This window comes from Panthera onca, chromosome B2, assembly GCF_046562875.1.
Source record: "Panthera onca isolate mPanOnc1 chromosome B2, mPanOnc1 haplotype 2, whole genome shotgun sequence".
Taxonomy (NCBI): Eukaryota; Metazoa; Chordata; class Mammalia; order Carnivora; family Felidae; genus Panthera; species Panthera onca.
Genome location: NC_138343.1, coordinates 57,253,226 through 57,280,865, shown reverse-complemented (window position 1 = coordinate 57,280,865; position 27,640 = coordinate 57,253,226). Strand labels below are relative to the sequence as shown.

The following is a 27,640-nucleotide window of genomic DNA, read 5'->3' as shown; positions in this document are numbered from 1 at the left end:
GATTAGAAATTTAGCAGTTAACTAGTTTTATATAGCCAAGTGGTTTAACTGTCACTCCATTTTCTTATCTATTGTTGGTATTTTTCTTAACTTTTAAACATATTTACTATGATCCTAGATGTGTTTTAACTCCAAAAACTTAGTTCACCCACAAGTTACAATCAGCAAGTCAAGAATTGTGGTAAATAGAATGGTCCCTTAAAGCTGTCTACATCCTAATCCCTGGTACCTATAAATAGGTTATATGGCAAGAGGGAATTGAGGTCTCAAATGGAACTCAAGTTCCTCATCAGCGACCTTAAAATAGGAAGGTTATCCTGGATTACCTGGGTGGGCCTAATATATCACAAGGGCCCCTTAAAAGTGGATGAGGGAATCAGAAGGATCAGAGGTGGCTTTGAATTGAAGGAAGGGACCTTGAGGCAAGGAAAGTGAGTGGCCTCTAAAAGCTGGAAAAGACAAGGGGAATGGATTTTTCTCCTAAGGCCTCCAGAGAAGGACACATTGATCTCAACCTGAGATCTGCATCAGACTTCTGATCTATAGAAATGTATGATAATAAAGTGTGGTTTTAGGCCACTAACTTTTTAATAATTTGTCACAGCACCAATAGAGAATAAAAGAGAACTTGAGAATTAGGATTTGAAACGAAGATAAACTTTGCAGATCTATACAAGGGAACCCACACTTTTCATCTTCCTGCTCACTTTGAGGAGTTGGGCTATTCACCACAGACAGGCTGGTGGAATAGAGAGGAAAAGGGCTACAAAAGGCATATACGGTAATCAGGCTTTTGTCCCTCTCTCCTGATCTCAATTCTCATACAACTGGCATGCAGACTTTGAAGAAAAGTGGAACTGAGCTAAATTCCAGTTCTGACAATAGCAGTCTAACCTTGGGCACTTTTTTTTTTTCTTTCCCCCTAAGTACAAGTTTCCTCAAGAGACCTCTGAGGTAAGTCAGTCTTCACCTTTCAGGCTGCCCAAGGTTTATATAAAGTGCTCCACACAACGTCTGACATAACAGAGGGCTCACAGAGGCTTTCTTATTGCAAGGATGACAAGAGGTGGACTTTTTGGTATTGAGACACCCTGGTACATTTTACTTAAGAGAGGTATGTAGAATCTGTCTGAAGATGGTTCTAAATTTTAAAAAGCATCAAATTTTTTGAAGATTAAGCTGTCCTTAAGACAGGAGAAACAAAGAGGAACCTCATTTAACTCACATTTGTGTTAAGGCTGGTTTGTAGGTAAGACTTTAAAAGACTGAGAATGGCTTTGGATCTACTACTCACTGAAAATTTTTCTCATTTCCCTTCCCTCCCAAGTTAAAACCTCAGTCAAAATGCCTATACTCCCCCTAATCACCACAATGTTTCAGTCAACAAGGGTAAGAGACCTGGTTTTAACACTTAGTAGCCCTGTAATCTCAGGAGATGGCCACCACTAATAGGAGCCTCTATGAGATCAAGCTCCGATGAAATATGAAAGCATCACAATATATATAAGAAACTACTGGCTAAGAAGTAATAAAAAACTAACTTAAAGGCTTTCTTCCATTGGTTAACCCATTTTTACCTTACCAAACAAACAAACAAAAATTCAATGTCTACTCAACTCCCCCACCACCACCCCTATCAGATTAATCAGGGGAAGCAGACTTACTAACATACATAGTTGAAATCAAAAAGGTAATTTTTTTGGTTTGAGGGATTTGTTTTTGGTTTTTGTTGTTTTTTAAGTAAAACCCTGAACAATTTCTTCATAATGCTGCAAAAGATGACCAACCTTAAGTTTTGTTTGCAAACTGACTAGTTTTCTAACAAGTTAATTTCCAAAAGAAAAGTAGACCAAAATTAAACAAACTTTATTTAAATACAAGTCCTCTGTTTCAGAACTTTTTGATCATTAATTTCAGAGGATAAGGATGACAAAAAAAAGGGTTGCAAGTTATTGCAAGTTAGACAAAATGTTTGGTTTTGAATTTCAGCTCCTTTTCTCTCCAGTGAGAACACCAAAGCTGACTCATTTTCAAAACCTATTTTTAACTGTAATCTTTATACTTTTTAAGAAAATCAACTTTATCTTTTTAATTCTGTAAAGTCATTTATATTTTTCTTCATTAATACAGAGGAGCAAAAATACTGTTTTTTCTTTTTTGGCCTCAAGTGCTAGTAACTTTTGGTAGCTATTGGTTTAAATTATAGCAATCAATACAGTAGGTAATTTAGGGTGTAAGTAAATTTAAATTTGGATTAACAACAGCCTCCAGGTGTTTTCTATTTCAAGAAGTACTAGCATACAAAACTGTAGTTATCCCCTCTCCTCCACCAACAAATTACACATGTTCCAAAGAGATTCACATGTTTCTCTAAAATAAAAGTTCTGAAATGATTAGTCAGTGTACCAAATTTTGATGGTATACAAGTTTTCAGAAACATACCTATAAAGTGAGCTATAGCTACAACAGTTTTTCATTAGTTCTTAATCCATAGCCTCTTTAGAACTACATGATTTACCTCAATAGCCTGTAATCTATGGTACAGAAATCGTTTTTTCCCTCATCTATTGCCTGATTTAGAGAGCTATGGCTCTATGCCCTTGGTGGAGTAAGGGTTTAGCATCTGATGATAATTAAAGCTTTAAAGAATACTTTGACTACTGAATTTCAAATCACACACACAAAATAGGTGAGAAATTCTTTTATCATATTTAGAATCAAAATATCCCTTAAAATATTTACATTTTACAGTAAAAAGGATAGCAAAACACAAGATCATGTACAAGCTTAAGTATTCAAGTTTCCAAAGAGCCAAAAATGAAAAGGAAAGAAATGGCCTACCACAAAGTTGTAGTAATGGTAATAAATGCCTTCAATGAGTGCAGATTAAAGCAAGAAATGTACTCCTTGGGCGTCTGATTCTTGGTCAAAAACTGCTCAACTAAATGATTAATATAATCTGATTATGAAGTTGCTTGGCGTTCTGTTTCTCCTCTACAGTTTCTTTAAAAACAGTGCAATTTAAACAAACTTACAGAGCACACATTACTCTCAAATTAGTCATTATATAAAGGACATTCACTAGAGGCAGTAAATATACTCCATAGTTAACCATATTTACCAAGTAAGGAATAAAACTAAAATTTCTAAGCCTTTATTGCATATTAATAAAACAAATCTTTGAATATACAGCAATGTAAAACTTTTAAAAATATTAAATTCCTAGAACTAGGGACAGTTGGTATGAAGAAGGGATGATGAGCACTGGTACAGAGAGCACTCTGCACCAACACACAGATTTTATTGTTCTGCAAACCACCAATATTAAAAATTTAAAAGATGGCACAATCCTAGCAGGCAATCATAAAGTTTTTAAGATACAACATTTAAGTTATTTAAATGTAATCTTGAAGCAGCCTGCAAATTTTACCTTTTGCTTTTAGCTCTGTCAGTGTGGTCCCTATCTTTGTGGTACCTATCTCTGTCCTTTTCTCCTTCTCTATGTTTACTTTTCTCTCGTTCTTTGTCCTTTTCATGGTCTTCACTTTTAGGTTTATCTGGTTTCTTGTCTACATTCCTACTATCCCGGCTTGCTTTTCCATCTGCTCCTCGATCACCATGTGACAACCGTGCCCTCTCTTTATCTTTGTGCCCTTCCTCCCTTTTTCTGTCTCTGTCCTTGTCTTGGGTTCTGTCTCTGCGTCTATGCCTTTCAGACTCTTGCTCCCATTCCTTTTCATGTCGCTCTCTTTTCAAATGGTGTGAATCACTATAAAATCTCTGTCGATCCCCTTTACCCCTATTAAATGGCCTATCCAGTTGCTGTTGGTCTTGCCTACCCCAAGGGTCACTATGGCGCCTTTCTGGTCTTCGAATGTCTTTAACCTGGTAAAAATTTTGTGGGCCTATATACCTTGATGTTTGTGAAAGGGGACCCATCATACGTTGTGGTTGGCCTGTCAGGTGAACAACAGGTGGCCAGGGAACCATGGGATTTTGAGCAAAGCCAAAGCCTGGAGGGGGAAGTAAAGGAGGTGGTAAATGTGGTGGAAATCCAAACATGCTTTGTGGGGGAAAATTAGGAGGTCCTGGAAATGGAAATCCAGGGGGGCTAGACTTGAGATGCTGAAGGTTGGGCTGCTGTGGCCTCATGGGTGAAAAGTTTGCACTTGTTCTGGGGCTGGTGCTTCTGGAAGTAAAGTTGATGCTTTTAGAAGGAAATTCTGATTGACATGTGTTTCCACCTTCAAAATGAGATGTTGTCGCTGTGGATCCTCTTCGAAATGGGTGCACAGTTTCGATATTTTGCATTAAAATATCCTCCTGTAAGGGTTTTGTTTGTTCTGCTTGAGAAGTGTGTATGTTTTCTACTGACGGTGAGTTTTGTGCAACCCCTGAATTATCACCCTGCTGAACACACGAGCTCTTCTCTACAGAAGACAACTTTTCCTCTACATTGATTTGTTCTGTTAAGTGCTCCTTGTGTGACAGACCAGGCAGGGTGTGTTTTTCTCCATTCCGGCAAATATCTCCATCTTTGTTTTCTGAAGCAGTTATCTGCTGACTTCGTCCTGCTGCTTGTCTAGGATCCCGTTTCAAGTTGATAAACTGTGGGGACCTTGTTGTATTAGCAACAAGGTTTTCACTGCAACTGACATTACTATCTATGTTTCCTTTTCCTACATTAGACCTGCATGGAGAACTAGTATTTGAAGTCCGATTATCTTGCAAATTATTCTCTTGATCTTGCAGCAGCTGCCTTTTTAACGTTCTCTCTTTATTCTCCACAGTTTCTTCCTGTTTCGACTGAATTGATAAATTTGTTAAGAATGCTTCTGTAGAAACATCTGGTGGTTTACCTCTGAGGCTAAGACTCGTCAAAGGTCCAGGAGAAATGGAAGAAGAACCCATTACTGATGTTTCTTCTCCTACTACTGAATTACCTGTAGACTCTGAAAGATCATCTACTTTGACCTTTACCTCCTTGGCTTCACCATCAGTTACTTCCACTTTATCTACTTTCTCTGCTTTGGGGTCAGCTTGCTCACTTAGAAAAGGAATTTCTTTAAGAGTGTTTTGTTCTATCACTGATTGAGTCTGTTCATATACCTGACCAGTAGTGCCCAAAAGGCTCTGAAGTATATCATCCACAGGAAGAGGTTTATTTGCTAATTCCAGAGTAGAAGGCTGATTTTCCCAGCCAATCAATACCCCAGGAAGGAATCTTAAAGGTTTTGGTGGCTCTTGTTTGGTGACTTCCACTAAAGGTTCAATTACTGTTGGAAGGTCTTCCTGAAGAGTTTGCTGAGGTTTATTTCTCTGCTTGTGTAATACAGTTGTAAAAGAATTAAAAAAGTCATTTTCTTCCTCTGGTGTTTCTTCTGTGGAAACTTCCATCTTACTTTTTTTGTCAGGTGGCAATGCCATTGGTATGCTTTCAGAAGTCTCGGCTGTATGACTAGTGCTAACACTAGCACTATGTTGCCGCTTCAGTTTTTGACGAATAATTAAGCCCAACAACAGATTGGGTCTATGCAGTTCAAGCCCTGTATAAAATAAAAAACATCAATGAATAGTCATTTTCAACCATTACAACACAGGGTACATTTTTGCATCTAGCTTATTACAGCCTATTAGGTGGGTGCCTGTCCCTGTGAAGTCAGCTCCAGAGGGCTGAAACCCAAGAATGCAAGCAGAGTCTGTCTTCTCACTCTGGTCTCACCTCCCACTTTTTTTTATTCATACTCTTATTATTAAAATGTATACCTACCAGGTCCATCAAAAGGCACAAGAGGGTGTGGAATTTTATCTGCGGCACCCAAAGGAATAAGGTACATATCCTTAACCTGCTTCATGTTGTTAGCAGCTACTCCATAGCGCTTTCTGCTACTGAAGTATGCAAACAGCAAAGTATAAGAAATCTGATCTTCTTCAGTTACAGGTGTGAAGCGAACCACACAAATTTCCTATTCAAGAAAATCATAAATGACTGTTTAAAATAATAACCTAAAGAATAGCTGGGTTTTAAATATCATTTCTCAACTAGTAATAATCCAGTAAATTTTATAATGATGATTACTGAAAAACATGATTTGCCAACTTAAATGCAGATAAAAATAGTAAAAGGAAGGAACTCTTAGGAAAAGATGTTTGCTGACCCACTGACAGATCTGTTTTATCTGAAGGTGTCCCATAAGACACTGAGTCCCACAGTAATTAATTTGCTCAAGGTGACACAATTGTCAGTAACAGAGAAGGTATTTAAACCCGAGTCCTTTGATATCTACACTATATCCTTATTTCCTATCTCATAATCTCCACAAATGGTTGCCTGTGTTTTCAGTATACTGAAAATTAATATCACCTACCACCACCCTGCCATGTACACATACACAAAAAAACTCAAATCCAGTGAAAATCCAGAATGGAGACTGGGTGAAAAGAACTGAAATACATAAAAGCCATACGTTTTATGAAATCATTTGGTTTACTCAGGAACTTATTTGTTTGCCTCTAGGTTCTAGAATTTGTTTCCAATAGAAAAGAGAATCCCAATGTAGTATCAATTTGGTAGTGTAAAAAAATGAGATGTCTTTTCATGAACATACATAGTCAAAATGAAGAGAGACAGACCTGCTACAAAGCCTAAATTGATAGAAGTTCCTGTACAGAACATGTAAATGAGCTAAACTACGGCTCTCTTATAAAAGGTCTGTCATCTAAACTGTCCTCTTTTAGGGGTGTGTTTCAGTCAGTTCAGGAAGGAGGCATATTATAAAATACTGGGCAGAAGTATATGGGTAGGCCAAGAATGATTCCCAAAATATCCAAGGGAATACCTCCCCAATTCTTATGACTTTTACTATCATGAGAAAGTGATAGCAAATAAGTGTTGTAACTTTTCTACAATGCTTCAAAGTTTCTTTGTATTCTAATACTGTATTAATTTAAATTCTAAAACCTATATTGAAAAATATATATTCATAACGCCTGGGTGGCTCAGTTGGTTAAGCGTCTGACCCTTGTATCAGGTCAGATCATGATCTCACAGTTCGGGAGTTCGAGACCCACGTCAGGCTCTGCACTGACAGTGTGGAGCTTGCATGAAATTCTCTTTCCCTCTCTCTCTGCCCCTACCCCACTCATGCTCTCTCTCAGAATAAATAAACTTTAAAATTTTTTAAGCAAACAAACTTCAGGGGGTGCCTGGGTGGCTCAGTTGGTTGAGCATCTGATTCTTGGTTTCGGCTCAGGTCATGAGCTCACGGTCATGAGTTAGAGCCCCAAGTCAGGCTCTGCACTGACAGTGAGGGACCTGCTTGAGATTCTCTCTCACTCCCTCTCTTTCTGACCCTCCCCTTCCCCCCTCCCCACTCTCTCAAAATAAATAAATAAACTTTTAAAATTAAATAGGGGCGCCTGGGTGGCTCAGCTGGTTAAGCATCCGACTTTGGCTCAGGTCATGATTTCATGGTTCATGGGTTTGAGTCCCACGTCAGACTCTGTGCTGACAGCTCTGAGCCTGGAGCCTGCTTTACATTCTCTTTGTCCCTCCCCTGCTCACGCTCTGTCGCTCTCACTCTCCCTCTCTTTCTCTCTCAAAAGTAAATAAACATTAAAAAAAATTTTAATAAAAATAAACTTCTATATACTTAGAGCCACTATATTTTTAGGGTCTCTTTGTTGCCACTATATTTTAAGGTCTCTTAGCCTATGCCCTAACTAAACAAATGTCTATAATCAAAGCAAGGCACAATCCCAGGAGGAATCTCAATACTTACTTTAAAACATTTCTTTCAAAACACTGACAGAAATCACTAAGAAAGCATACCAGAAGGAAAGAAAAACCCACAGGAAGAATGCTGAGCTGTTCTGAGCTTTAGCAAATGGCTTTAGTTCAGTTTTGTCAAGCACACTATGTAGATTCAGAATTTGTAGTGGCTCCTACCCCCTAGGGTTCCCTGCATAAGAACTCTCATGATTTACTTTTCAAGTGCTCTCTCATGCAGGTGTAACAAAAGAAATTTTCCTTACCTTGGTTCCTGATGCTTTAATTTTTTCAACATAATCCCAAACTGTCTGAGGTGATATCCTGCCACCTACTTGAATACTATCTGGTAGATCCTATAGTAAAAAATGAAGGTGATCAGTATATACAGAATATCTTTACTGTAATATTCATAATTTACTCTAAGAGTAATTTAAAATTGGTAATAAAAAACAAGTAAATAAAAAGATTTGCATCATAGAACATAACAAAGTACAGGGATAGCAATCAGGATTTACCTCAAATGTCAACCTCAAATAACCAAGCTGGGTGCCTCAATTGTCAACCTCAAATAACCAAGGTTGGTGCCCAAGATACATGTGAGATAGAATCTGAGGTCATGTCAGTTCCCAGTAGGAAAAACAGGCACAGGAAAGTGAAGCAGTGGCAAGCAAAAGACACACCGACAATCCAGGAAGAGTACAACAGATTTCAGAATCAGAATATTAGAGATTGTTTTTCTATTCCGCCCACTCCTACCCCCTCACCCCTTTTTTGGTGGTAGTGGGCAAGGATATCATTTAATCATTAACAGCTGGATTTCAGAAGTTACCAACTATAATTATAGAGTGTACTTCTCCACGGTACAGAACACTGTAATACTGCAAGTTCATTTTTTTTTTAACAGTAGAATTTTCTGAAAACAGATGACTATACCTAAATTAAGTGAAGAACTATGTAACTGAAAATATTTAAAACTTTAATCAGTGTATTTCTATTTTTCTATGAAGCTGAAAAAATTCATAGAAAGCATAATTAATTGATAGTAAATTTGATTTAAGTGTATTTAAATTATTATTAATTGCTTTAATATTTTATTTGGGACTTTAGTCCTAAACTAAAAGTAGTAAAAAGCAGAGGTGGAATTCTGGAAAGCAACCTTAGAAACTAAGAAAGGAGAATAGTTTTGTTTAAATTCAAATTCCATAATTCAGGACTTCTTTCCAATTTAAAAGAAGAGTTCTCTTCACCATGGACTGATCAAAGACTAAATTTCTAAAGAGATTTGTTCAAAAAGAAAAGCATCATGGGTCCATTTAATTTTCCTCTTATAAAATCAACATTTCTAAAATATTATTTGCCAAGCAAACTAAATATAGAAGTAATAATTAGGTTGTTTATTAAAACACAATGCTAAACAAATAAACTGATCAACGTTAGGCACCATTACACTTAAACTAATTTCAGCCTAATATAAAGAAAAGTTTGTTAGTCTTTAAAGAAAAATAGGCATATATACAATTTAAGACTTTTGAAATACTGGAAAGAATTTTTTTTTCTTTTTTAATTTTTGCCTTCATGATCAGGAGACTGAGAATGGATGCAACAGTTTAGATACAAACATAACAGAAAATACAATCTCAACAAAAATACAGTACATGTACTGAATTATTTTCCTACTTCCTAAAACAAAAGAAAAACACAACTTTTCAAAATAGTTCAAAAATGTCATACTTTCTCATTTTTCATAATATAATACTGTAACTGCTTATTTTCCATAAATGTTGCATGACAGTTCCATCCAATTCTTTCAGGTATAAAACCAACCAAGGATACCTGGAGCAACTATGATCATTGGGTCTCATGGGACTGTCACCTTACTGTAATGTTTCAACTATCACCTACATCTCATTCACAGAGGCAGAAAAGAGCTGTAGTCATGCAGTAGGGGAAACATAAGCAACAGGAGAATTAGACTTGTTAACATAGAAAAAAATCTTCTTGACAGGCTAACACCTTCAAAGTCCATACTAAGTAGGTCAATCCTTTAAAGAAAAACTCATGATATCCATGCAGACTCTCATTAATTTTTAATTCTCTGACATACATCTTACAGTACAGGATTTGTAGGGTGAAAACTTTCAGAATACAATTATCTACAGTTCAAAAACTTCAGTTGTGAACTCAAAACTTCATTAATTGAATGGTTCTAAGCATCACTGTCAACATACTTATGAATGAAATAAAACATTATTATTTATAATATCATTTTCTCTCCTACTTCTTTTGGAAGCACATATGTCAACCCAAGCAGAAAACGGCAAGAAAAGTTCACAGTACCTCTGTCAAATACTCAGGGGAACCAGATACTGGGTAGGCTTTGGTAACAAATTTTGCTACAGAAGGCATGTTGATAAAACCTTTCCAGATAAAGTTCAATCGAGCCAGGAAAGTAGACTCAACTTCAACAGTTCCAGGCATCTCTGGTCTAAAACAGGACATTAGAAATTTTCAGCCTAAAGATATGGTCATGAATAAATACATTTTCTACTAAGTCATCAATTATTTCTATTTTAGCATGTCAAGAAAGCCAAAATACATAAAGGCTATTGATTAAAGATGAAAGTACGTTCATATTTACATAGTCATGACTTACAATATCCTTCACGGGTGGCTCAGATGAAGGTACAGAGGTGTGAGCAATTTTTATTTAATGACCTATCTCCCACCTCTTGGGACCAACATAATTAAAAGGAATTTTAAAGTCAAGTCCCCACACACAGACTCAAATCTCTAAATTAATTTTAAGTCTTATTCTTTTATCTCAATTAGTTTAATGTTTAAGAAGGTACAGTTCTTTTCTCAAAAGAAAGGTTCCTAAGAAATATTTCACTTTTCCATATTTGAAGACATCCAAGTATAATTTGGCAAAGATCTATAATAATTATTGAAGTTACAGCTAAAAGAAAATTACCGTGGGGCAGGAGAGAATGTTGATTTCGGAGACTCTTGTTTTTCCTCTTCAAAGAATTCAGAAGCCAAGATGTTTGAGGTTGAAGACAGTGCATCTGCTATACTTTCTGCTTCATTATCTGAATGTTTACGAGATACTCCAACAACAACTTTAACTTTTTTTGGAGAAAGATCATCTACAGGTGGTGCCATTCGACCTAACATCAGATGACACCAAACAAACCATTTTTGTAAACTGAAATTCCTGTAACTTCATCCATTTCACTTCAAGAGTTATTCAGTGTTTCTGATGGAATTGTTGCATAACCTTAGATTTCCTGGGGTAATTTTTAACTATCATCATTTCTCATGCTGTGTTATATTACATCTCTCTAATTGATGTGAAAAATTAGGGAAAAAGGATATTAAGCAACTTAGATAAGCTGAAATGGAAACATTATAACTAGAATCTAAAATAAGTTTCTTGGGATACCTGGGTGGCTCAGTCGGTTAAGCATCTGACTCTTGCTTTCGGCTCAGGTCACGATCTCACGGTTTCTGAGATGGAGCCCCATACCGGGCTCTGTGCTGACAACATGGAGCCTGCTTGGGATTCTCTCTCCCTCTCTGTCTCTGCCCTTCCTCTGCTTGTGCTATCGCTATCTCTCTCAAAATAAATAAACAAACATTTTTAAACTAAGTTTCTTGATTCCCTAGCAATTTTTCTTTTTTTTTTATTTAGAGAGAGAAAAGGCAAGCAGGGGAGGGGGTCAGGGGGGAGAGAGAGAGAATCCAGGCAGGCTCCACACTCAGCGTAGAACCAGATGCAGGGCTTAATCCCACAATACTGGGAACATGACCCCGAGCTGAAATCAAAAGTCAGATGCTCAACAAACTGAGCCACCCAGGTGACCCCCTACCAATTTTAAACTAAATTAGACCAAATTCCAAGAGAAGTTACTTGAAAAAGAACTGAGTAAAAAAAAATCTGTATCCTACTTTGTGTTACATATAGCAGCACCTCATAACATAAATGCATAGTACAGTTACTAAACATGAAAAATGTTAGTAAAGTTTAAAAAATGACACTGGTTTTAGGCTATAGCACCAAGAAGGAAACAAATCACTCAAACTTTCTGAAAATAGGTTAGGTCTAGTAGTGTTTAACAAATGTTTTTGTGTGCTAACATTACATTTACTAAAATATTACCATGGAAATTATTAAAGTTAATAGAAATCACTAAGTATTTTTTATTAAGATAGAACTACATGGGTGAACTTAAAAATACTATTAGACCATGGATAGCTTTCTTTAAGAATAGTAACGTCTTGGGGAACTTAGGTGGCTTAGTCGGTTAAGCATCCGACTCTTGATTTCAGCTCAGGTCATGATCTCCTGGGTTTTCGTGGGTTCGATCCCCATGTCAGGCTCCAAGCTGACAGTGAGGAGCCTGTCTCCCTCTCTTGCTACCTCTTCCCCCCACTTGAGCCATCTCTCTCTCAAATAAATAAACTTAAAAAAAAGAACAACAAAGTCTAAAAACATTCTCTCTGCCCTTTAAGTCTTTAATCTTGTACAGACGGTAAAATATATAAACACGATTTTGAGAAGATATGATTAAATATAATTTAAATTCTTCCTTATACATCCCTATTTCTTATGCCCTAAATCTAGCCCATCTCTAGCATCTATCAATATTACCTAACGTGATTATCTCAAAGCCTCCACTTACTTCCATCTCCAATTACTGCTCTAATCACTCTAATTAAAACCATCTTCATCTCACATTGGACTAGTGCAGAGGCTTCCTATCGAGTTTCCCTCCTTCCTCCCTTGGTTTCTCCCACTGTAATACCTTCTCACCACAGTCAGAGAGATCTTCATAAAATTCCAATTTGATCATGCCATTCCCTTGCTAAAAAACCCTTCAATCAGTATCCACTGCTCTTAGATAAAAGACCAAAATCTTAAATGTGGCTGTAAAAGTAGATTTTCAGTATTCTGATCATGATCTGTAAAGTCATATTTTATCTCATGATCCATTACTTATACACACACACTCAACACATCTGTGTATGTGTGTGTATATACACGTGTGTGTATGTGTGTATTATTTTGGTTATATATAAATAACCAGAATTAAAGTTTCACAAAATGGTACACATCTTTATAAGAGTAATTCACTGTGGTATTTCATATTGTTTTTGTTTTTGAAATGCTAGTAACTACTTACTAACTTGATTTCACTAAGAAGTCACAATCTGAAGTTCGAAAGGCAATAATACAAAATGTGATCCCTAAAGTATCTCTTCAAACAAATCACATGCCTCTCTCCTCTTCTTGAATTCAATTCAAGCTCATGCCATTCCCAGTATTCAGAATGGTCTTCCCCTTTCAGTCTTCATGTCTCAGCTTAAATATCAATTCAAGTCCCCCCAATGCCTCACTCTAGGCTAAGTCTTCCTGCTAGCTAAAGACACTTATGACTGTACTTCTACTCAAATCATCACCTGCCTGTCTTTCCCACTAGGCTTTATGGTTTCTCTTAAAGCCTGTATAATATCTGACTCGTTCACTGCACCAGAAAGTGCTCGGCAAAAAAGATTTCAGTAAATATTTACTGAATGAATGGCCAGATATAAGAATACTAGAGAAGAGATATTTTGGGATTTGTTTCATTTGTTATATATAATAATAAAATATGAATGCTGTTTTATTCCTTCACCTAGTAAATGACAATACCATCACAACTGTGCAACAGTTCTGATGCCTACTCTAATGCTTAAATTCTAGTCTTTTGACTCTGAGTTGGTTAAGTTCAGATCTTACATAATACAATTAATTCTAGTTAGCAAACTATATGATAGTATCAAACTATACCTCAACTCTGAAGAGCAGTCACTCTAAAACTGTGCTACTCCTCAAAAGGAGTGAGCAGGTACCCCACCACCAGTACAGAGAAAACAAAAACCTATTTAGATTACAAATACAAGTATCCCCCTTTCAAAGTGAAAGCAACATTTCAGAATGAAAAATTTCCAAGAGTGCCTCAGTGGCTCAGTCAGTTGAGCATCCAACTCCGGCTCAGGTCATGATCTCACTGTTCCTGAGTTTGAGCCCCATGTTGGGCTGTGCTGATGGCTCAGAGCCTGGAGCCTGCTTCAGATTCTGTGTCTCCCTCTCTCTACCCCTCCCCCCCCAAACTCGTACTGTCTCTCTCTCTCTCTCTAAAATAAACACTAAAAAAAAAGAAGAAAGGAAAAATTTCCAATTACCTATGCAAATTTTACAGTTAAGATCAAAAAGATGTTGTCTATGTTGACTAGTGGTATCTTTAGACATAGAATCAATCTCTTCTTTCTGTTTTTCAGATCCTTCTGTCTTCTCCAATGACTTGTTAGCTGTAGGTTCCTAAAAAAGGAATAAAAAGTTTCAGCAGACAAAATTTTGTCCCGATTATTAAAAATCAACTTATATTTCATATTGATACATGAAAGCTATTCCATTCACAGGTTGTTTTTCACTATTTCTTTATAAAATAAATGCTAGATATTAATTATGACTTAAAGTAGAGCAAAAACTCAAGACATTCTTCAGTCTTCATTCTTTAAGGCCTCTAACAAGATTTCCTATTATTTTCTCACTGATATTTGAAAATAAAAGCTGTACTACACTCTCAAACCAGTCTAAGAAGCACCTACAGATTTATAGGCCTACTGAAGAATTCGCGAAGTCCTACAGATCCTGAGAATCTACATTTAAACAAGTGTTTAAGAGATGCCTGTGATGCAGATAGCCTGCACTTTACATACAGAGAAACAATACTGTAAACACTCTCAAAAAAACCATGAAACCAATGAAATAAACTACTTTAAAATATATATATTTTTAAAAATCTTCTTTCAACTTAAAGAACATCTGAGGCAAATAAATCACTGAATCTTCATGTTTTGAGCACTACAAACATGACACTATTATAATTTTTACCTGAATCTCCATGGCTGCTTCCTGTTCCTTCATTGGGGCATCACTCTCAATTTCTATTTCACCTTTATGAGTTATTTTTGTGATTGGCCGTCTTTCCACTTCTCTCTGCTCTTTCTCAATCATCTCTATGGTCTAAAGGAAATATTTTAAAGAAACATTTCACAATTGAAATATACATATTTCCAAATGTACAACTTTAAATAGTAAGAGCTTATCTAAAAATGAAAAAAATCATCATAGATGATTTTTAATCTTTAGGTGGTCTCTCAAACAACAAATATACACTGAGTACTTACAAATGTCAGAGACTGTTTTAAGTGCTGGGTTTATAAGCCATGAGAAGTTCACACATAAATTAACCAGAAGGAGCTAAAGTGCAATGTAATTTGCAAAGGGTTGAAACATGATATTTACCTGCTTTCTGATTTAGTATAGTAGCAGCTGCCACAGGGAAATGGGAATTATTTTCCTCAGATTCCTAACTTGATGTTCTTAACACTCCCCCAAATAGTGGAAGTTTATTCAAATACCAAAAATTATCAGGTAGTCCCCTATCAGTTTTCTCCTGACCAAGCTTACTTTGTGACGATGAACAAGCCTGGCAACACAATAATAAGCAAGTGTAGCAAAAACTAGTATAGTAAAAAGTAGCTGAGAGTGGAACAGGTTAAGAAAGGTAAAGATGGTCATTTATTTTGCCTGTTATATGCAAATCATCCTTTAAAGAAAGAAATCAGATACATGGCCTAAAGGAAGAACAAGCTGGTCTCCAAAGCAGGTAATACTTGCAGCCACATTTCAATGCAGAAGAGAGGCGTGTACATATTTGGGACATGGAGAGAAAGATGAGGTGATACTATTTTCAAATTAAGAGGAAAAATTACACAGGGTGAAAGTGAAGAAACATGTGAATAAGTGTAATATATGAAATCAAGGCCGGGGTGCCTGGGTGGCTCAGTCGGTTAAGCGGCCGACTTCGGCTCAGGTCATGATCTCGTGGTCCGTGAGTTCAAGCCCCGCGTCGGGCTCTGTGCTGACAGCTCAGAGCCTGGAGCCTGTTTCAGATTCTGTGTCTCCCTCTCTCTGACCTTCCCCCGTTCATGCTCTGTCTCTCTCTGTCTCAAAAATAAATAAACGTTAAAAAAAAATTAAAAAAAAAAAAAAAAAAAAAAAAAAAAGAAAAAAGAAATCAAGGCCCTGTGCTTCAAACTAGATTTAGCAGAAGATCCACATGGAGGCTTAATACCTGAGATGCAAGTATTATGGAAAAAAGAATCAGGTAAATCATGTAGAATTCCTATGAACTGTAAATAACCAATACTTTCTAGAATGAAAAGCTAACATTCTAGGGCACCTGAGTGGCTCAGTCGGTTGAGCCTACAACTCGTGATTTTGCTCAGATCATGGGATCAAGCCCCACGTCAGGCTCTGCACTAAGCATGGAGCCTGCTTACTATTCTCTCTCTCTCTCTGCCCCTCTCCCCTGCTCATGCTCTTTCTCTCTCAAAAATAAAAAATAAGTAAATTTTAAAAAGCCAATATTCTGAGGCCACTGTAATCAAACTAGTAGATAATGTGGTTATCCCACTGCCACAATAACCCTAAGTCACACATTCACTTAATGAATCTTTAAAGGTTATTTCAAGTTCACAACACCTAAATGAAAACTCCTGGCACTGGTGACTTTCAGAACTTTCTAATTTTAAAAATGGACTATGCTGCACATACTATTTATGTTACGTAACACCTCAGTCAGACCTGGGACAGAGCTACTTAAGCCCACAACATTTCTGTAAATAAGAGCATTCATATGTGACAATTTGGGTCAGGTTTTATCAATAAATGTGTTAAGGGAAAAAAATCCTTGTTTTTCTGACCTTTTGGTGTTTGAAATTTGAATGATAAGGGATTATAAACCTGTAAAATTTTCATTTTGACTTAATCTAGCACTACAAATTACCAATATTCATTATACCTTCAAATCGTGCTTCTGAAAAGTATAGACGTGATTAAGAAAAAATGTGCCTAATTTCCCATCTTTCTGATTTATGAAATATAACAAAACACAAGTTAATTATGTAACCTTCTAACTGAAGAAAATGAGAAAAAAGCAGCAGAGATAGGGAAAACAAAAGATTAAATTTAAGAACTCAGTTAATGGAAGATAAGTAACTTAGAAGAAGCATAGAACAGAAGTGTGTATTACTGCGCACTCTGTTAAATTACCTCTGTGTATATATATAATTTCTCCCCTATGGCTGAAAAATACAGGTTCTGATATAGCCAAACACATATTCATAGATAATCTTACATGTCTGTTTTCTCTCCGTCTCCAAGCAGCTAACTCTTTAGAAGCTAGTTCTTCTGGACTCATTCTTATAAGATGATCAGGGGTTACTTCTCCTTTCAGTACTTTTTTAAATAATATCTGGAAATATTTAAAAATGGGAATAAAAAGGGAAGAAAACATTTTTAAAAGAAATTGGAACTGCTGTATAAAAATTTGTAATAAATAAAGATGCAATATTTAAACCGGATTTACAAATGTCTATTTATAAATCATCTACTACAAAGAGATTTACTGACAACCTTGTATTCTAGGAACTTCTCATCTAAGGTAACAAACACACCTTTCATATAAAAAATCAACACAGGGGCACCTGCGTAGCTCAGCTGGTTAAACATCTGACTCTTGATTTCAGCTCAGGTCACGATTTCTTGGTTCGTGGGATCACAAACTGCGTTAACAATGCAGAGCTTGCTTGGGATTCTCTCTCTCACTTTCTCTTTCTGACCCTCCCCACTCACACTCCCTCTGTCTCTCTCAAAATAAATAAATAAACATTTAAAAAATAAATTTAAAAATATCAACACATAGTGAAGAAACAGGTACAGTAGAACCATTATAACATCTATCCAAAAATTGTATTAAAACTGTTCCCCTACTCCCACCCTCCCCCAAAAGAAGATTCTGTCTCAGAGCATTCCCAGTGATACACTCTGTCATAATAGCCAACCTGTAGTAAATAGCAAGGTACCACATAAAAGAATTTTATTGAATGTGAGGTCTTTCATATTTTTAAGATTTCATAGTTTAAATTTTAACAGGCTTGGGAGGGACTCCAGAGCAAAGAACCAACTGCAAGAAAGAAACCCAATGGAAATAAATGTTTACTTACTGAAGAAAAGCTTCCAGACTATATAATTCAAGAAGTATCTGATCCCCTGGACTATGATGACAGATTATACAATGTAGATTTCTCTTAAGTAGCTGTTAGTATATACTTTAAGAAAATACCTCATATCACATACTATTGCAACTATCATTATACAAATTGACAAACTGTTATCACTTATGTGAAAATCTTATAAAACTTAAGCAAATACGTAAGGAGTTTGCATTCATATACATAGCTTTTAGATTTCCTCTAAGTCTCGAACAAGAAATGCCAGAAAATGATTAACAGTTCAATTAATATTTGCCTCACTGCTAAAAGATATTTAGAATTAAAGTCTTATTTGAATTAACAAAATGTTTTTTTTAATGTTTATTTTTGAGAGATAGAGACAGAGTACGAGTGGGGGAGGGGCAGAGAGAGAGAGAGAGAGAGAGAGAGGCAGAATCTGAAGCAGGCTCCAGGCTCTGAGCTGTCAGCACAGAGCCCAACACAGCGTTGGAACTTGTGAACTGTGAAATCATGATCCGAGCTGAAGTCAGACGCTCAGCTGACTGAGGCACCCAAATGCCCCAACGAAACGTTTTACAATAGTATTTTTTACATAATTTTTTTTTTAAGTACTGCTGCTCTGCTTTTAGATTCAAATCAGAAGTACCATTATAGTGGGGCGCCTGGGTGGCTCAATAAGTTAAGCATCCAACTCCTGGTGTCAGCTCAGGTCATGATCTCACAATTCCTGAGTTCAGCTGACTGCTCAGAGACTGCTTGGGATTCTCTCTCCCTCTCACCCTGACCCTTCCCCTACCCTCAAAAATAAACAAACAAACAAACAAAAAGAAGTACCATTACAGTATTTGTTATGAATTTTAGCTTAACAGAGTTTTTAAAGAATACATTTGAGTAAATTTTTAATAAATTGGATTAAATAAGGGACATAACGGAAAGAAAATTCACATAAATCAGGTTAAGACAGACTTAGCAGTTTACATTTTAATAGACTCATTACAGAACACTAGTTACCACTATTCAGAATTCATAATTCAGTGCAGTAGCGAAAGACTATTAAAACGACACAGTCTCGGGGCACCTGGGTGGCTCAGTTAAGTGTCCAACTTCACCTCAGGTCATGATTTCACAGTTCATGAGTTTGAGTCCCGTGTCGGGCTCTGTGATGACAGCTCGGAGCCTGGAGCCTGCTTCGAATTCTGTGTCTCCTTCTCTCTCTGCCCCTCACCCATTCATACTCTGTCTCTCTCAAAAATAAATACTGAAAAAAATTTTTTAAAACAATGACACAAGGTGCCAGGGTGGCAGTTAAGTGTTGGACTTCAGCTCAGAGCTCATGCTCTCTCTCGCTCTCAAAACATAAAAAAATGTTAAAAAAATATTTTTTTAAATAAAAAATAATAAAATAAAATGACACATTCTCACTTTAAGAAATAAATTATAGATCTGTTGTATTATAATCTTAAAATTCCAATATATTCAGGAAAGCTGGAAGCTTAAACAGGTATAGACATGAACAAAACATACTTACATTGTTTTTAGGATCTTTCAGATTAAACATCAAACTTCTGTATTTGTTCTTATATTTAGCATCTGTGTCCCGAAAAAAAGAGAAAAGCTCTTTTTCAATTTTTGTGGCAACTTTTGCTGCTTTTTCCTCTGGCACCTTCAAATTGGACTCTGTAAGTCTTAAAATTAGAATAATTCAATTATTCTTCAAATACAATAATAAGCATATAGTAAGCATATGTGATTCAATCCTCTACAATAATAACGTGTGTTACCTTTTCATAAGAATGTCTTTAAGAGAATGTCTGACACTTTGTCTGATCTGATCTGCAGAAGGCTTGGAAGTAGAAGTAGCAGGAGGATGCACATTAGGCACTCCCTTTTCAATTTTCTTCTTTCTTATCTCTTGCTTCTCATGAGCCCCTAATTTAAACAAATAACAAAATTCATTAAACTGTTTTTAAAAAGATATCTTCCTTTTTAGTGCATACTGTTAAGCTTCTAAACAAAATTGACTGATTAAAAAATCACTATTTAGAAATAAGATCAGGGGGTACCTGGGTGGCTCAATCGGTTAAGCATCTGACCCTTAACTTGGTTCAGGTCATGACCTCATCGTTGGTGAGACTGAGCCCCACAACAGGCTCTGCTCTGACAGCACAGAGCCTGCTTAGGATTCTCTCTCCCTTTTTCTGCCCCTCCCCCGCTTGTGCACATGTACGTGCGCACTCTCTCTCAAAATAAACATTTTTTAAAAAATAGAAATAACATCAGAACCCATATTGAAATATTCCTGACATTAAAATTCTATTCTACATATGGTGACATGTTAACTAGACTTATCGTGACCATTCTGCAATACATACAAATATCAAATTATTGTCATATGCTGGAAACTAATGTTATATGCCAATTATACCTCACCAAAAAAATTCTAATTTAAATGAATTTTAATTATAAATTAAGTGACTAAAAAGTGGACCTATGAAGTGCATATGCCCTTTACCCATTTTATTTTTTTAATTTAAGTAATCTCTATACCCCATGTGGGGCTCAAACTCACAACCTTGAGATCAAGAGTCACACACTATTCTGACTGAGCCAGCCAAGCACCCCCACCTTTTCCCATTTTAGATAATGGTTTTTAGAGCTAGTTTCTTTTCACATAATATAATATTAAGGGGCTCCAGGCTGGCTCAGTCAGTGGAGCGTGAGACTCTTGATCTTGGGGTTGTGAGTTGGAGCCCCACGTTGGGTGTAGAGACTACTTAAAAATAAAATCTTCAAAAACAAAAATTTTAAAAACTATTTAGAAAATATGATCTGAATTTATTAGGTGAGCAGATAATTTAATGATTTTTCCAGTACCACAAAATTGATGAATCTCTGGTTTTAAAACAATTGTGCTTGATATTGTTAATTTGACATGTTAAGCTTTTCAAATGATTTTTCATTCCAACATTACTAATTCATGTAACATCTCCAAAGTCTCTATGTGAAACATCTCAGTACTCTGACCTTCTACCATACCGACTTATTTATTCTAGAATCTCTTCATTCCAACAGTTCTTTTTTTTTTTTAGATTTTATTTTTTAAGTAATCTTTACACATGGAGCTTAAATTCACAACCCCAAGATCAAGAGTCGCATGCTCTTCTACTGAGCCAAGGTGCCCCAACTTAAATCTATCATTTTTTACCATTTGTGTCCTCATTTTCCCACATAACCAACTTTAATTAAACAGTCCAACATTGTTACCACACCCTTGCATTCAAAACACCTTTATCCTCTCTGCTTTAAACATCTGTATTTGCAAAACCACAACCTGGTGAAAGCCAGCCTTAACCTTCACCCAAACAGCCTACAAACAGTTGAAGGCAACTGGAGAAAAAACACTAATGCTAACAGATCTCCCTATAAATTCATAACCACAAAACTGAAGTAGATAACTCAATCTGCTGCCCTAATCCTATTAAGTTTTCCTGGTAAACTTGTTTTCCCACTTTCCCAAACATTATTTTACACTTTTTCTCCTCTCTTCACAATCCAACAATACCTCCTTCACCAACTTCAACCTCATTTGATTTTTTTCAAAATCAAAATTCTTTACCCCAATACTATATTTTTTCTTCATAGTGCCTAAATGCCGTGATAGAGCACACCATCTGTCTTCTACTATTCGTATTTAAGAGCCATGAGGGTGGGGTCTTATTAAATTCATTTGTACTTCCCAGAATTTAGAGCAATAGTTTTTAATTTCAAGAAAGGTAAATCACATATTTTTGTTGTCATTAAAATATTAAAATGGTTAAATTTCCCTAAATATACTAATTGATAGTGTATAAAATAAATATAGCTTTATTAGTGTATAATAATTTTTATTAATCTTACTACCTTGTTTGGAACCTTTTTCTCCTGTACAAATAACAGTTGAAGGTTCTTTTGGTATTTTTTCACTTTTTTCTTCTGAGGATCTCCGAGGTAAAACCGGTTGTCCCATCTTTCGAAGAGGAGCTAGCTGCCATTTTTTTATTTCACTATCTCTACAGTCTGATGAGTTTTTGCCTTCACCAGATTCCTGGGGGGGGAAAAAGTATTTAATTCATTAGAATGAAAATTACTAAAGCAAGGCTCAAGAGTATATTGATTAAAAAAAAAAAAAATTAAACCTAATTAGTATTACAATCCATTAAGATAGCAAATATTATATTCTTTTTTTTTTTTTAAGTTTATTTATTCTTGAGAAAGAGAGAAAGTGTGAATGGGGGAGGGGCAGAAAGAGAAAGGAAGAGAGAAAACCAGCAGGCTCCACACCATCAACACAGAGCCTGATACAGGGCTCAAAACCACGGACCATGAGATCATGTCCTGAATGGAAGTCAGACGCTTAACTAAGTCACCCAGGCACCCCAGCAAACATTATATTCTTTAGCCCAATACTTAAAAGGTTATTTTTAAAGATGTACACAAATAACTCTCAATTAGTAGCAAAAAGGAGATTTGCCCTTTCATTCAAAATCCATTTGTCAAGGGGCGCCTGGGTGGCTCGGTCGGTTGAGCATCCGACTTCGGCTCAGGTCATGATCTCACGGTCCGTGGGTTCGAGCCCCGCGTCGGGCTCTGTGCGGACAGCTCAGAGCCTGGAGCCTGTTTCGGATTCTGTGTCTCCCTCTCTCTGTGACCCTCCCCCGTTCATGCTCTGTCTCTCTCTGTCTCAAAAAAATAAATAAACGTTAAAAAAAAAAAAAAAAATTTAAAAAAAAAAAAAATCCATTTGTCAAGCACCTATTTTCTGCAGAACACATAATAGCCTATAAAGGAAAACTTAAAAAACATGGATATCACTTTCCAGGTAGTGATATTAGCAAGAAAATTAGATACAAGATAATAAGAGTTCTCTTAGCTGTGGATATGGAAAAAGGAGGGAGAGATTGTGGAGAAATAGGTATCTATGTTCTTCACCACTTTCTAAAACAAATGAAATCACATCCATCTACAGCAAGTGTTCAATTTTTTTTCATTGTATCTATTAGCAATTTTAGCTCCCATAAAGTAGAACAAACCATCAGGATACCTGCTATTCTCATCCTGATTATAGCCCACAAAGAACTACTACAGAACTAGAATTCTAAAACCCTTTAAAGTAATTAATCACATCATGGTAGTGTTTGAAAGACAGGGAGAAGAACCCTGTGTATAGGCATATATAATCATAGGTTTTAATTAGAGTACATACAAAAAAAAACCACTAATTTTCTCTAGACTAGGAATCCTCTCATTTTTTATTTACTCATTTTCTATCTTTCCAACTAGAATTACTTGAGACCAGGAACATATCTTAATCAGTGCTATACACCCAAGTCTGGTACCACACTTGGCACACAATAGGAACTCAACACATGGTTCAACATAAAATCTAGGGATAGGAAGTGATAACTTAAAAAGCAGATTCCAGAAACTAAAATCAGACAAGTGCAAACAAAATTCAACAGAGTTCATCAGTAAAAAGAAAAGGAAGCAGTAATAACCTGAAGGGCACATGTATTTACAAAATCAGACCAACCTCAACTTCTTTTCTGACACAGAGAGTGGACAGAGTGGTCTCTCAAAACATTTACAATGTTTTATGTCTTTTTAGACAGGATGGAAATAACTTAGCTAAATGACAAAACAATGAGCTATATTTCTAAATGGTCAAAATATTATATCCAAGAAGTGATGATTAATAGTTAATGATTAACAGAAGTTTTCCAAAGATGTGCTATAAACTATTCTCAATGGAGTTCTCAATTCTATACCATCAGTGACTTTGGCGCTCATCAAATCAACAGAGAAAGCAATAGCAAATGCCAGAAGGACATAATCTGATTCTCAAAAAGTCTGGTCAGACAGAAATTGCTGGGTGCTACAAGTACTGGCAAACTGCAACTTAATCCAGTTTTGTTATATAAAGAATGTCTCAAAAAACTGAGTTTGTAAATAATGGAGATGACTTTGGAGAAAACATGCTTATATTCTTCAATCTAAATGGCTGAACTAAAAGATTTCCAAACTTCCTTCTTAACTCTCCAATTCATGTTCACTGTCTTTTGGATTATTATAGTTGACTATCCACATATATATGTTGCCACTGTACTCTTCGCTAGCATTATAAAATAACAAATTTCTGTAAGAATAGAAAATTCATAGGTAACAAAAAGGCAGACAATAAAACATAAAAATTCAATCAGATATAGCACTGAATCTTTTATACATTTCTCCTGTAATAGATTAAATATCTTGAAATTTCTATTTAGGAAATACTTTCAGAAATCAGTTAAAAATATAAGATTAGGGAAAACTGATAACTCTAAGATAGAAATTCTTAAGTGAAGGTTCCAAGCAAACACTGGGACAATGTCAAAAGAATTAAGTTTACTTTTCCTTACAGAGACAAAATAACTCTTCTACCTGAAGACAATGTCAAATATAGTTTAAGAATTAGTAGATAGATATTTATGAGCTGGAAAACTTTTTTTTAAAAGCTTATTAGCAAGTACACTGTAGAGCTTATTACCACTTAATGCCACAAGATCACATACACATCCTACCACAGAAAATCCAAGTACCAAACTAGAGACTAGAAACTGCATAAGACACTGTTAGAAATAAAATCTATGTGTTTTGATGATTTCACCACCTGGTTTCATCAAGACTGCCAAAATATTTTAAATAAAATTCCATTCATTTTTATGGAAAAATAAATTTGAAAAGGTACTCTTAGAACAATGAAACCCAAAGAGAAATTTATTTGAGAGAACGAGCACATGCGAGAGAGTGAGAGGGCAGGGAAAAGGGACAGTGGGGAGATGGAGGAAGAATCCCATCCAGGCTCCATACTCAGCATGGAGCCCAATGCGGGGTTTGATCCCAAGATCCTGGAATCATGACCTCAGCCAAAATCAAGAATCAGATGCTCAACGAACTGAGCCATCCAGGAGACCCCAAAGAAATTTCCAATTGTCAGTCCATACAAAGTTCTTAAATAAAAAGAATGCATTAATGAGCACCTTACCCGCTTTAAAATTTTGACCTTGTGCTTCACTGTATCTTCTATATATTTGGTTTTTTCATTTGTTGGTGTGTGCTTTGATAACCCAAGCTTTTCATATTCCATTGTCCTATCTTCACTATGGACTTCAACTTTAGCCTGGTTTTCCAAAATATCTGCATCTACTATTTCAGTCTTTTTATCTTCTTCAGCACAACATTTCACACACACGTATTCTTTGTCTTCCTCTCCCATTTGTTGTGCTTGGCAAAGACTTAAACCAACACAATCACCATGAAACCAGTCATCACATCTCCCACAGCCAACCATAAACCTGGGGGAAGGGAAAAAACTTTGATTTAATACATTTTTTAAAAACCCAATGTCAAAAATGCCCAAGTTAAATAGTTAATCATTTTCTGACATTGTTTTTCACTCTGTCAGTTCAACATGGAGCAAGTTTTCAAAGAATATTCTATGAAAATGGAACTTTTAAGAAGTCAAATACATCCCCACTTGTATGAATGAGAAAATACAAAAAACCATAATGGTTAAATCAAGTGCAACTGAACTTTGTTAGCATACTACACAGAATAACAAAGCATAGAGTAACGTTTCTCCACTGAGAAGGGTGGTAAGATCTGTGATAGTGTGATCACAGACAATCCATCAAAGTTACCATTACATTTACCCCACACACCTGATATATATAAAACTCAAGAATCATTCATCCAATGAATCATACTGAAATGACAAAAAGAGATAGCAACAAATATAAAACTCAAAAACTAACATAATGGAGACTCTTGCATTGTTTATTAACCACCTTAACTATGTAACTATACTTTGAGGTCAAAATATTCTGGTTTCATGGTATAACAGTGATTATATTAAGCTGAAGAATCTTGTATGTACTTTTGAGTGTGGACTTCCTTACTACACTTGTTTTTCCAAATAAAGATCATTGTTCTTAACATGAAGATATTAATATTCAGGCTGAATTTTTTAAAGTTTCCAATCGACTTACAAGTTTGCCTTTACGGATTTTTATCTAACTTCACTAACCAACGAAAAAGCCTATGGATGGATACAAGATTAAGGACTCTAAAAACCTTGTTTTTCTAACTTGGAAATATCTGGAATTACTTCTGAATGGTAAATCAGATGTACAAACAGCAATTTGAGAGAGAAATTATCTTTTTAAAATACTTTTTACCCCACTGTCAGGAAAACTAGAGAACTCACTTAATCATGTTTAACATTTTCCTTTCTTCTTCAAGTTGGTAATTCATGATATGTTTGAAAGCTTACGATAAAGAGATTTAGGTCTATTCTTTAATGAATTAAAGACTTTCTGCTGATTTTGGTAACAGTGGCACCAACAATGTCAAACCCATTTTAAAAACCTGTGGACCAACAGGAAGATGTTTTAAGGTAATTCAACGGGTGGTACAGCCAACTCTCAAAATATACCAGAGGTTCTGTTTGAAGGTTGAAACTATAAAAACAACATTTAATCCTTACAAGAGGTCTTGAAAAAAGTCACAGCAAATATTCATTCCTCAAATGCAGCACATTTTTCTCTTCTTTGTATCCCTTTCTATTGTGTATCAGGCTACTGCTGTCCATTAAGGAAACCTGACTTCTTCCTATGATTCACCATTCTTTACCCTAACTGGTAATGTCTGTGCTATCTTTATCAAATAAGTCATTATCTCCCCAACATGACAAGGGAAAAAACAGAAACAAGAAAACCTTCTGTTTTATGTTAAAATAAAACAAAACACAATGTTTTGGATTCATAAGCCAACAACAAAACTTTCAAACAATGTGTTATTTGTTTGCAAGATAGAAATGGTCTGTCTAGGCTTGGGGAGATTTTAGATGGGTCCATGTTTCAATGATACAGATCTTCCAGCCAACAGAATAAATAAGTTTGAAAAATCCAAGTGCATAGCTTTTCTACTTCAGGTTTCAAAGTCATAAGAACTATTTCTTGAAAGCAGGTAATATGTCTGTGAAATAGCGAAGGAAAGCTAGTAGTCATTTCCCTTTATTTCCACTATCAGAGCAACATTAGCAAGTCTAGACTAAGTTTCAATGAGACTACTTAAAAAACCTACACACTATGACCATGACTATGCTTTTACCCCAAATTCAACTCTTAAATATTATAAAGCATGGATTTTAAATTTCAAATTTTTATTTCATCAGGGAACTTATTTTATGGTTACAAAACTTATTAACTAATTATATTTCATTACGCCTCATTTCAAGTCTGTTTTGGAAAGGTCTCCTCAAATGTGAGTCTCTGAAAAGCAAATCTCTAGCGCCATCTACAGATTATCTTAATAGTTTAGGATTTTATATAGAAAAATAAATAAAATTCTAAAAAGTCATTGATAAAAATAATTTCCACATGTTCTAGGGAAAAAATAAATTAACTCACTTGAAAGTAAAACTGATTTTACAAAAATGTAAATCCGGATCATTTTTAGGTCTGAAACTTAGAGGAGTACTACAAATTTTATGGGTATTTATATTGGGGAAAATTTATATTGGGGGGAAAAGGTCTATCACAAAAAGAGAGTATTACTTTCTTCCCTTTTTGTATTATTCCTCATGATTTAAAAATGTGAGGGATAGGGGAGAGAGTATGAATCACATAGCTAACAGAATTACTACCCATCTTCTGTTCTAGCCTTGAA

The 27,640-nt window shown here is 35.7% G+C and overlaps 1 protein-coding gene across 9 annotated transcripts in view; it reads right to left on the bottom strand.

Moving 5' to 3' along the window:
* Window positions 1–1,845: 1,845 nt before the first annotated feature.
* The window catches only part of PHF3 (PHD finger protein 3), an 82,596-nt gene continuing 56,801 nt past the window's right edge, over window positions 1,846–27,640 (bottom strand). For all 9 annotated transcript variants that reach the window (XM_060615846.3, XM_060615851.3, XM_060615847.3 and 6 more), the window contains 12 exons: window positions 24,957–25,266; window positions 21,797–21,980; window positions 19,678–19,825; window positions 19,425–19,581; window positions 17,020–17,136; window positions 14,709–14,840; window positions 13,997–14,132; window positions 10,743–10,938; window positions 10,109–10,256; window positions 8,035–8,124; window positions 5,771–5,966; window positions 1,846–5,546 (listed from right to left, as the gene is read on the bottom strand). In XM_060615846.3, the coding sequence (XP_060471829.1) occupies window positions 3,427–5,546; window positions 5,771–5,966; window positions 8,035–8,124; window positions 10,109–10,256; window positions 10,743–10,938; window positions 13,997–14,132; window positions 14,709–14,840; window positions 17,020–17,136; window positions 19,425–19,581; window positions 19,678–19,825; window positions 21,797–21,980; window positions 24,957–25,266 (3,934 nt within the window). In that variant the 3' untranslated portion in view covers window positions 1,846–3,426. The remainder of the gene's footprint in view (window positions 5,547–5,770; window positions 5,967–8,034; window positions 8,125–10,108; window positions 10,257–10,742; window positions 10,939–13,996; window positions 14,133–14,708; window positions 14,841–17,019; window positions 17,137–19,424; window positions 19,582–19,677; window positions 19,826–21,796; window positions 21,981–24,956; window positions 25,267–27,640) is intronic.